Source organism: Monocercomonoides exilis (assembly GCF_001643675.1).
Source record: "Monocercomonoides exilis strain PA203 chromosome Unknown scaffold66-335014, whole genome shotgun sequence".
Lineage (NCBI taxonomy): Eukaryota > Preaxostyla > Oxymonadida > Polymastigidae > Monocercomonoides > Monocercomonoides exilis.
Genome location: NW_027150611.1, coordinates 279,586 through 291,093, shown reverse-complemented (window position 1 = coordinate 291,093; position 11,508 = coordinate 279,586). Strand labels below are relative to the sequence as shown.

General features: G+C 33.5%; 5 protein-coding genes across 5 annotated transcripts; 3 read left to right on the top strand and 2 right to left on the bottom strand.

Moving 5' to 3' along the window:
• Positions 1-51: 51 nt before the first annotated feature.
• MONOS_18339 (uncharacterized protein) lies at positions 52-2,702 on the top strand (the record flags this gene model as incomplete). Its single annotated transcript, XM_067871350.1, has 4 exons — positions 52-94; positions 152-1,042; positions 1,736-2,065; positions 2,275-2,702. 4 exons carry the CDS (start codon positions 52-54, stop codon positions 2,700-2,702), a joined length of 1,692 nt encoding a protein of 563 aa, XP_067719130.1.
• Positions 2,703-2,871: 169 nt separating this feature from the next.
• Positions 2,872-4,546, top strand: MONOS_4530 (ADP-ribose diphosphatase; the record flags this gene model as incomplete). The annotated part of the gene is made up of 4 exons (XM_067874611.1): positions 2,872-3,085; positions 3,141-3,223; positions 3,271-3,493; positions 3,717-4,546. The coding sequence occupies 4 exons, from the start codon at positions 2,872-2,874 to the stop codon at positions 3,956-3,958; spliced, it is 762 nt and encodes a 253-aa protein (XP_067719129.1). The 3' UTR covers positions 3,959-4,546.
• Positions 4,547-5,191: 645 nt separating this feature from the next.
• MONOS_4529 (putative Sugar Porter (SP) Family MFS Transporter) lies at positions 5,192-6,864 on the bottom strand (the record flags this gene model as incomplete). Its single annotated transcript, XM_067874609.1, has 1 exon — positions 5,192-6,864. The coding sequence occupies exon 1, from the start codon at positions 6,644-6,646 to the stop codon at positions 5,192-5,194; it is 1,455 nt and encodes a 484-aa protein (XP_067719128.1). The 5' UTR covers positions 6,647-6,864.
• Positions 6,865-7,806: 942 nt separating this feature from the next.
• Positions 7,807-9,245, bottom strand: MONOS_4528 (uncharacterized protein). Its single transcript, XM_067874608.1, has one exon. The coding sequence runs from the start codon at positions 9,213-9,215 to the stop codon at positions 8,343-8,345; it is 873 nt and encodes a 290-aa protein (XP_067719127.1). The 5' UTR covers positions 9,216-9,245; the 3' UTR covers positions 7,807-8,342.
• A 6-nt stretch (positions 9,246-9,251) lies between these two features.
• On the top strand, positions 9,252-11,398 carry MONOS_4527 (uncharacterized protein). Its single transcript, XM_067874607.1, has 6 exons — positions 9,252-9,356; positions 9,408-9,504; positions 9,549-9,637; positions 9,693-9,797; positions 9,894-10,633; positions 10,734-11,398. The coding sequence occupies exons 1-6, from the start codon at positions 9,288-9,290 to the stop codon at positions 11,194-11,196; spliced, it is 1,563 nt and encodes a 520-aa protein (XP_067719126.1). The 5' UTR covers positions 9,252-9,287; the 3' UTR covers positions 11,197-11,398.
• Positions 11,399-11,508: the final 110 nt, after the last annotated feature.

Genomic DNA, 11,508 nt, shown 5'->3' with positions numbered 1-11,508 from the left:
TATATTTTTTGATTTATTTTTGATTAATTTTCTTCTGTAAATTTATAATAAATGGACTTTGTGTCTCTGGAAGCACTGCGTGCTTCAACAAAAAGTATAACGGACTTTACTGCGTTATTTTTGTTTTTATTAATTATTATTATTTAACAAGCTAATTATATTGTATTCGAAGATTTAGTTAAATGGATGAGATTTGTCCTTCAAATATTGAATTCAAAGCATCAACAAGGGCAAGTTCAAATGAATTTGCATCCAAAAACGATTTTGGTTTCACTTTCAGGACTAATACATTTATCATCAGATGGATGTCTTTCTTCACAATATTATGCTCCTGAACTTTTGCTTCAATTGGAATTGGAACGTTCTGCTCCTATTTTGACAAAGCAAAACGATATGTGGGCTTTTGGAATAATTTTGTTTGAATTTGCACTTGGATACGACTCCATAAGTGGCGGTTCAACCAGCGAACTTCTACAAGCAATTTTCTCACGATTTGGAAATCCTATACGCTCTGATTTTCGTTATGTTTCTGATGAACTATTTCATTCGCTTCCGTTTTATAGAGGTGAAACTGCAACACCGACTCAACATCTTTTGTGCACAAAACCTTCTCTTTTTCCTTCAGAAACACGATCACTAATATCTATGATTCCAATGCAATACATAGAGCCATTCTGTGAGGTACTTCGCTCGACAATAGTTTACAATCCTGATCAGAGAATTGATGCACGCCAATGTCTCGAACTGCCACTTTTTCGAATGTTTGATTTTGGCTCTTCTTCTGTTACTCGCGCACATATCACACCGCAGCCAGTGCTTGTTCGCAATCAATCTTCTCTTTCGACGCCTCTACCGCCTCGTGGGGTGCTTTCAACACCTTCACGAATTTTGTCATCAACTGTTCCATCAACAAATCTTCAAACTCTTTCGAGTAATCGCACATACGGAAGAACTCTTCAGAACTACGCAACTTCGTCAATTTCAACAACACCTTTAGAAATGTCAGCTCGTTGCGTGTCAACTCCAACTCATTATGTTCCTAGTCAAATTCAACAGTCATCATCTTCATCTTGTTCATCTTCATCATCTTCTTCAGCTTCTTCTTCTTCTTCCAACACATCTTTGACTGCAACTCTGCTTTCAGAATTGATGCAGAGAACACCTTTATCAATTCGGAGCATTCGCCGCAGAGTTCATCACCACCTTCCACAATCAAAAACAGAAAAAGACGAAAAATATTTAAATGAACTGACAGAAAGCATTTCAATTGATGAATCAACATCTTCAACATCTTCAACAGATTCAACAGACTCAAATTTTACACCTTTCAAAGCTTCTTCTTCGCATAAAAGAAGATCAAAAACAAGAGAATTAAAAGGAGAAGAAAGGAGGAGAAGAAAAACAGGACATAAAGAAAAAAAGGGCCATCCATCTCAAAATGAGAAAGAGTCACGTTCTGCTCATTCAAAACACTCAAAACATTCAAAATTAGGAAAAAGAAGTTCCCATGGGAAAAAGAAGAATAGAAAGGATGATGAATATAAGGAAGATTCCAGTTATTCTATCTCTTCTTTATCATCATCCATTTCTTTATCAAGTTCATCATCATCATCATCATCATCATCATCTTCTTCTTCTTTTTCTTCATCTTCAAAGCATCATTCACATAGGCATCATCATAAGCATTTATCTCAAACAACAAAAAAGCCAATAACACCCAAAAACTCTCATTCAGCCCATTCGCCACTGCGTCCCTCAACATCATCTTCTTCACAAACAGCACGTCTTCCACAGCCTTCTTTCTCAATCACCATCAATTCGCCTCCTCATTCGCCCCCAATCATCAAAGTATTTCCTTCAACACAGTCTCACTCATCATCATCATCTTCTTCTTCCTCGTTTATTGTCCCAACATCACCGCTTAAGCCACCTCTTTCCCCTCGTCTTCATTCTCCTCCTCGCGCTGCACACATCCCACCGCACCGCCCTTCTTCACACAGCTCTTCCCAAACAATCAATACACCAAATAGACAATCTTCTTCATATTTTAGACAGAATGTTGAATGTATGCTTATTTTCATTTTATGTTTATTATACCAATAAAATCATCATTTTCTTGCTTGTTTTTTAAACTGAAATTTTATTTGTTGCATAACATTTTCTATTTAATTTTATTCCTTTTTGCAAATCTTAATAAATTTATTCGATTTATATTCTTATTTCAAATTGTTCACTTTTCAATTTTTTGTGCTTTTTTTTTCACATCATCTTCAGCAACATCTTCTCCCTCTCAGGACTTTATGCGTTCATTATCTGCAATCGCTGGGCGTTCTCATTCGAAACATGCTTCTCTTTCAAGTGCCACTCCCTCTGCCTCACAGACACACCCACAATACTCTGTCACATTCTCCACTCATCATTCATCTCCTCCACATGCTTCAATTCCAAAATCTAACCAAATTCATACGTCACCCCTTCTTTCTTCGTCTGCGAATTCCTTGCCTTTTCAATCATCGTTTTCATCAACTGTGTTCAATGTACCTTTTGCATCCCCTTCATCTCCGCTTCCAGTTATTTCTTCACCTGCTCCTTCTCCTTTGTTGAAGTCTGCTCGTCATTCAACAAGAGTAAAAGCTTCTCCAGATGCCTTTTCATCACAGCGCTCTTCAATTTTTGATAAAGTTCGAGAAGACGCATTTTAATTTAAGTTAGAATTTGTCTTTAAATAAGTTACAATTTTTTAATTTATAACCCATAACATTTTCTTTGACTTTTTGTGTGAACTTTTTTTCAAGGTATTTGATTCATTGAAATCTTTTATTTGTTACAAATTGAGATACTTCTAATAAAAAATGCTGTTATCTTATAAGGATGTATAAGCAAACATTTGAACCAATTGGAACTGGAAAATGGATTGAATTTGGCCAGACACATTTTGAGGATAAATCGGGAAAGAAAATGACATGGGAAATGATTCGTCGAATTGGATGTAATGATAAAGTCCAAGCAGTTGAAATTATTCCTCTTCTTATTAAAAAAGATAAAGATCCTCAGTTAATTCTTGTCAAGCAATATAGAGCACCTTGCATGCAATATTCAAATTTGTTTTAAAGCTTATTTTTTAACAATTTTCTTTAAAGGTAATTCTAATACTATTGAATTCCCTTCTGGGCTTGTAGGATCCGATGAAACTCCGGAGTCATCTGCGATAAGAGAATTGTGGGTTTGAGACAAAATATAGATTTATATTACTAATAATTTTATTTTCAGGAAGAAACAGGTTACACTGCAAAGCTTCCAGCAATTAGTGTGAAAGAGGAAAGTAAATTTCATGACGAATCATCGTCGTCAACTTCATCCTCCTCTGTTCCTTTTGTTGCTGAAGATACCAGTGCAAAAGATCTTCAGTCGATGGGGAGAATTTCAAAGTTACGAGTACCAAATCCAGCAACATCTCCAACACGAATGTTGATGGTAACATTATACATTGATGGTATATTTGTCATTAGGAAATGGATATATGATTTTTTTTTGGAATTTGAATGAAAAAGGTGATGAAATATCTGTTTTTTCGTGCTTTCAACTCTTTTATTGTACGCTTATTCGTTCTATTAGTATTATATGAAAAGGATTTTAGTTCCTCAACAACTCATTTGGAATTGAAAATTAACTTTAACATTCTATTTAAAAATCTTTCATGTTTGATATTTATTCAGGCGACCTTCCCGAAAACGATAATCCAAAAACGCATTGCCAAATTGAAGAAGGAGAAGAAACACACACAATCCTTCTGACATTGGACGATCAAGTCACGGAGCGTTTGAATCGCCTTTCGGATGAAGAGCATACTGTTGTTGAATCAAGAGTTGGAACATTCATCGAGGGATTTGTTGCTTCCCGTGTTTTGTTACAAATGACTAAAGAACCTTGTCTTTGTATCAATGAAAAGAAGGATTAAAGAATACACACAAAAATCAAATACGGTTGTTGTTTAACTCAAATTTGTTTGATCTTTTGATACTATATTGTTTTTTCAAAATTATTTTTTCTGGAAGATTAAATCGTAATTTTAATTTATCAATATTATGTATTCAAAATTGAAATACATAAGTTTCTCTACATTCAAATTGAAACAATATGTTTTTTCATTTTTTGTAGATTTTGGATTTTGTATGCTTCATTCCGAAATTTTTTTGGGTTTTTTTTCATTAACTGATTACAAGAACATTTTAGAAATAATAACAATGCCATTTTGCCAAAATGCACTTTTCGCATATGAATTTTGTAATTAATGAGTGGAATAATAATTGGACATTCTTTGCATGTAATCTTAAAGTGAATTCGTTTTGGATGGCGTTTGAAGTTGATTTCAGCATTTTTGTGCTTACAGATTGGAATTCATAATATTTGATTCTTTTCTTTGTTTTGCCTTTAAAAATGTTCTCTTTACTGTTGAGGTTATAAAAGTGGATATTTTCAAAGTTATAAATTCCAACTTTTAATCTGAATTTTCTTTTCTTTTCTTTTTTTCAAACAAAAAATAAAAAGAAAAAATGAAGTGTATTGTGGATTGATTGTTTGAAAGAAAAACTTTGAATTTGCGACTCTATAATTTATGAGAGGATTCTTTTCAAATATATCAATTAGAAATATGGAAAAATGTTAATGAAAATTAAATTACATATAAAATAAAGATATCCATTTAAAAACAGAAGAAAAAAAATTTGAATATCTATTTTCCACATTTAAATAAAAAAAATCTGTTGCTCTTTTCATTAAAATTTCTTTTCAAAAAACACTCCAACAACTAAAAATTTAATAACTTTTCATAACTGGTTGCGCTACCATTTTTTCTGAGTGATTCTTTTTCTCTTCGTTTATAATGTTTTCTTCATCAAGCTTGCGGCTTTCATCATTTAAATGTTTTCCATCCATTTCTGTTTCTATATCAACTGGTCGAACTTTTCCTTTAGTCTCCCGAACAACAAATAAAACGAATAAAAAGAAGAGAACGCAGATGATGCAAATTATCAAGAAAACATATCCTGAAGGCCATTTAAAGTGGAAAACAAAAATGAATAAATAATAAGAATGAAGAATGATAAACATGACAATTATAATACAAAAATGGAAATATTTATCATTAAAAAGTGTGCAATAATCACAAATGTATAGCTCATTTCTGATCAAATCACATAAAATCCAAACCTTCACCAATTGCTTGACTCAAGGGCAAATATAATTGTACAATTATAATGTTGCAGATCCAATTTATCACCATTGACATTGAAACGGCTTTTCCAGCAATCGAAGCTGGAAATATTTCATTGACCACAACGTAATACGTTGGGCCTATCCCTCCTTGGAAACCCAACAAAAATATAACAATTGCAACAATCGACATTACAATGTGTGCAGTTGAAGAAGTTTGCAACAGAAACGCTAGTACCATTATCAAAAGACCAACAGATGCTGCGCCTGAACCCATCATTAAAAGAGGCTTTCTTCCAACAGAATCCACAAATAGCAGCGAAAGCAGAACGGATAGCGAGTTCCAAGCGGAGATTGCAAGAGTGAAAAGAAGTGATTGCAGTCTTGTCTCCACACCAGCTGCAGCTAAGATAAGAGGTGTGTATGAAGCGATGACGTTCGCGCCCGTCAGCTGTAGGCACATTGAAAAAACAACAGCCACAATAAAAGATCGTGGATTACGCAATAGTTTGGTAAGAAATGAACACGTTCGTGAGGAGTCAGAAATTTCTGAAGAATAAACGTTGTCTTGTGCAAGATGGGCATTATTCATCGGATCTTCACTTTTTTTATTTGAATCAGAATTATTAGCAACATTTTCGGCTGTTTCTGTTGAAATGGGTTTGAATGAAATGGAGTTTCCCTGAATAATGACACCAGAAGAAGAAGCAACTATTTCAATTTTATTGTTTTCATTATTAAAAGTTGGAGAAGAATTTTCACCATTTGGTAGTTCATTCTGTTCAACGATTTCTTCTTTTTGAGCATGCAATGATGTTGAATAGGAGTTGTTCGTTGAAGAAGATTGTGGAGCTTCATTTGAGATCGTTGATGACTCGGCAGAAGGAGAATCTGATTCTGATGTACGATGTGAGTCAAGAAGCTGAGAAGTCGAAAATGAATTATCAAGATTTGGTGAATATGGAATTGCAGGTGAGGCAGTCGGTGAAAAGGTTGAGTAGTGATGTTGGCCACTTGCTTCAATTAGTGCGTCAGATGGTTTGCTTCCCGTGTCTACAATACGATTCGCAGAGTCATTAGCATCTCTATCTTCAGAATTTTGTGATCTTATCACTGAACGTTGATTTTTTTCCAGCCAAACTGGACTTTCAGGTGCTATAAATGATCCAATGCACATAATCAGCGGTCCAATTCCAGTAAATGCAAATTCATATCTCCAACCATCGTTTACAAAATCAAAAGGAATGTTTAATCCATACGATATCATGATTCCGATAACAACACTAACTTGATAAAGAGAGACCAAACGTCCACGAAGCTTTTCTGTTGAAAATTCAGTCGTGCAAATTGGGGCAACATTGCTGATACACCCAACAAATATGCCTTGAACAATTCGTAAAGCAGTAATTCCCCAAACATTCGGAACAAACGCCATGACTACTGCAAAAACAAACGACAGCAATGAAGATAAAGCGGCTATCTTTTTTCTTCCAAACTTGTCAGTAAAATAACCACAAAATAATGAGCTTACAACAATAAATATAAACTAAAGTTGCTTCAACAAAGCAGACCCGACTGCAAGCCCGTATACGATAGAAGTTGCTAAAAAGCTTAGTTCAATTGCGGAACAGTCTTTCCATCTTGTTTCTTTAATAAAAAAAACTTTGAATAATAAAAATTTTTTATTTTTTATTACCTCCAAGAATCCCAGATATTATTCCATTTGCAAATCCGAAAGAAAATCCACCACTTATGCTAAAAAATGCAGCCCATCCATTCGAATGAGCATGCAAACCCTTTTCTTTCATAAATAAGCAAGATTCAAAAGTGTAAATTAATTATGGTCCATTTTTTTCAAAATATTCGTTTTAAAGAAATAAATAAATCAATTAATTCAAAAATGGGGGATAGAAAATGATAGTGCTTCAATATTGTTTTTTTATGTGTGTGACTCGAAGAGGTTAAAAATGCAATTGTTTTAATAATAAATATTAAAATTTTATTTTTTTTAAATTTATTTATTTATTTATTTATTTATTTATTTATTTTTGGATGGTAATCGGAGAAGGAATGCGGATAGATGGAACGTTTCAGGCAGGAAGGTCAATTTTGTCATGGCGAGCTTCTTTGTTGTTGGAAAAGCGATTCATTTTGAGTGCAATCGGGCGAGTGTTCAGCATAGATCTGTTCAACGAAAATGAAGCTCGTTTTGTTGCTTCTTGTATGTTGGCCTCAATTGAGTTAGATGGACCGATTATGGCAAAGATAGACTTCAGTGACGGAATCGAAAACCTTCTTGTTGAAGGGGAAATGCCTCTCAAAATGGGGAAGATGCTGCTATTGAGAAGAAGCAATGGGTTGCATTGAGAAAGCCCCTGAAGCAGCGAGAGATGCGAATATATTGCGGGATTCTGACGAGTTTTGGATTAGGCGCGAGTCTTCAGGCAGGAGCTGCAGGAGATGAGAGATCAAACATTATTTGAGGAGTGCTGCTCGGAATTGGAATGCGAGGCGATTGACATTGTTTTCTTGTGAATATTTGAATTGTACGAATTTGATTGGAGCGGCAGATTGTTTGAGACAATTATTGGAGTATGTAATAAGAAACATTGAATGTTTTTTATGCAAGAGAAAAAACAATGAAGTGAAAGGAAAAAAAAAGCATTTGCGAATTCAAATAAAACTTCTATAAAGCATGATTTCATGGTGTTTTCAGCATTGAATCAAAAACACAAAATTAAATTCTTTTTCAAAATGTATTTGGAAGACAGAAGAGTATATTTTTTCATTTCATAAACAAAACGTTCCAGTTGGTAGCACATCAAACGATCAAACAGACAAACATCAGCATTACTCCGACAACAACAAAAACATAAACGAAAATAACAAGAAAAATCAAAAACTTAATTTTTTACAGAAATATAATTAGAAAAATATAAATCCTAAAAAATTTCAAAAAATTTCAAATAATTAGACTGTAAATATAATCACAAGTTTCTCTAATACCAAACATAAGACACGAAATGATTCAGAAATAAAAATTCAATGAATATTCATTATCGAAAGCTTTGCACAAAAATGTTGAATTTATTGCATTCCTTTTTCACAATCGGGCATTTTGTATTTTGCAATTATTTTTTTTGACTTTTCAGGCTTGCAAAAAAATCATCTCCAAGGCTTAAATCGCTGTATGATGTTATGTCAGAACTGCTGTCACTGTCATCATCTTGCTTTGTACCTTCATCTTTTTTTTGGCTGCCATCTGAAACTGTAACAGTGGAAGAAGGCAATAGTTCTTTCGATTTTCTTTCGTCTTCATTATCAACTTTAACAATTCCTTCTTCCATAAGCAATTTGTCTTTCTTTTCCTTTTTTTCTTTTTTGTCTTTCTTTTTTTCCTTTTTTTCTTTCTTTTCCTTTTTCTCCTTTTTCTCCTTCTTTTTTAATTTTTTTTCTTTCTTTTTTTGTTCCATGCTTTCAATAAAAAGTTGTTTTTCCTTCAACGACACATCTGCATCTGTAGTTTTGATAACAGAAATCCCAGCCTTTTCTTCTTCTGCATATTTTAGCCTTTCGAACCTTTCATGCTGCTCTTTCCACTTTTCCCATCGTTCAAGTTGTTTAGCATATTTCCTACGCTCTTTGTCTGTTAAAGGAGTTCCATCTTTTTTAAATGAAGGAATAATCATTTTCTCTTTTGTAGCAACTGACTCAATTCGTGTTTCATTTTGAGTTGTTTCAACCAAGGGGAGTTTGGCGGATTTTGATAACTGAATTGAATCTCTTTTTGATGGCAAATCAGATTCAACTGGATTATGACTTTTTCGAGGCAATGTACGAAAATTGTCATCATCAAATATATCGCCGCCTCTAATTTGCGGTTTCTCGTCGTCATGAAGATAATCAAAACGCTTTTTTGATGATGCCCATGAGACGTCATCATCATATAAGTTTGAGGGATCAGTGATTGAAAAACCATGGGAAGAATGAGATGAATATGCCATTTGAAAAAAACCCAAAACGTCAGATCAACTAACCTTAAGAAATATTTTTAATTATTGTGAAGCTTGTTTTCAATGTGCGATTCAGATTACTTTGAACATGAAATATATGTTCCGTATCATTCTGATTATGAAATAAAAGAAGTATAAAATATTTTTGAATTTTGTTAGAACAAAGTTTCAAGATGTATTTAGAATTATTCAATTGATAAATTGATTAATATGTTACAAGGAAACGATCCTCTTTCAATTATGAACTCAATAAAGCGTTTATCACATTATGTGATTGAAGGTGTTACACTGCTTTTATTTTCGAGAAAGCTAACAATTTGATAGATTCTGCTGTTTCTGAGATTTTGATGCAAATAGGAATTATATCCATTCTTGAAAAAGTGATTGAACAAAAAATAAATGATTGCATTACAGTACTGTTTCTTTAAATTCAGATTTTATTTTTTTATAATTTTTTTATAAAACAAGAGAGAGGCATTAAAACTTTTGTCGCTATTATCCAGCTGTTTCTCAGCGAATCAAAATCATAACATCAGTGATGAAGCAATATCTTTACTGTTTAAATTTGTAAATGTTTGCTTATTTGTTCTTCATCTTTTGATTTAAGTTTATTTTGTCAAATGAAATGTTATTCATTTGGTACGTTTGGAACGTTTGTATTTTATCAAGAGCACGAATAACATTGTTGTGCGAAATGCCACCGATTCTATTGTTTCTCTTCTTTCTTCTTCCTCATTTATAGAAGATGTATCGACCATGGAAAATGAGGAACAAACATTCATACAAACTGAAAAAGAAGTTAGAAATTCTTTGAACGATAATTTAGCCACTTTTGATATCCTAAAAGCTGAAAGGAAAATGAAAGGGTTTATTGAACTTTGCATAAATGATTTGATAAATTTTGTGAAAAACATTGAACAAAATTCAACTTCATTATCATCTTCAGAATCATCTTCTTTTACATCATCAACTTCATCTTCTTCGTCAACCTCAACTTCGTATTCGACGAGACGAGTTTTTGAGCAAGACGCAATGAAATGCTTCCATCAGGAATGCGCAATTAACATCTCTCGTGCCCTTCTCGCCTTGCTCACATCTGAGCAGCTGTCTTCATTGCCACAAGCTTCTATTGAATTATACAAGGAGCAGATCCGCAGGGCGCTGGTTCCATTTTTAACCTCAAAAAATGCTGAAGTGAAAATAGCTGCAATGGGTGTTTCCATGTTTTATTTCACTGACGCATATAGATTGCGCCAGTTATTGCCAAGCATGGAACTGGAGACAGAGGATCCATTCGAGAACTTAAAGAATACACACAGTGAAAAAAGATACGAAAAACATGTTTTAGAACATGTGGAGATGCTGGAGGGAATCAAAAGCACGCGAAGAGTTAGCCGTTCCAGAAGACCGTTTGACTTTATTAATTTTTATTCTATTCTTTTTTTTTCGAATCGAAAAATTGATAACATTAAAAATGGAATATTGTTTGGCAATCAATAAAAATTCCAGAAAGAAGCAAAGGAATTTTCGAACAACTTTGAGAAGTGAAGATGGATCATTCAGCGGTGTTGTGAATGAGTTCGTACCAACACCTCCTCCTCTCCCTAACGATCTTCTCCAGTATCAAGTGCCTGTTGTAGAGATAGATGACAACATTTCCAATCATCGCCCTGTAAGAATTGCACAGAGTTATGTTTCTGCCAATCCAAAAAATCAATCTATTTTTGAAATACCATACATTCCGCCAGCACCTCCGCTTCCGAATTCTGTTACTATTCCAAGAGCTCCCCCGCTTCTAAATTCTATTTCTGTTCCAAGAGCACCACCTCTTCTGAATTCTGTTACTATTCCAAGAGCTCCCCCGCTTCAGAGAACTTTGCATATGCCACCACGTTTTAATAGGAATAGAGGAATGGAAAATGCCATGGAGAGACATATCAGAGCAGCTCCATTCATTCAATCTGTCCGATAAGACGACTTGAAGAAAGAAATATTTCTTCTTGATGAGAAAGTTGAAAATCATCGTTTCAATTCGCACAGAAATTGAAACATCAACCAAATTACACATAAATATTATTATGAAATCTACACTTATTTCCACGTTTTATTTTTTAACTTAACTTAATTTATTAATTTATTTTAATTTAATTCAATAATTTGTTAAAACTTCTTTCCAAAAAGTTTATTTATTTCAAAAGTTTGTTCTTTTTATTTTTGCAAAAACTGAATTAAAAAATTATAAAATTCACATGCAATTATTTTCCACGGAATAAAAAAATTGTTT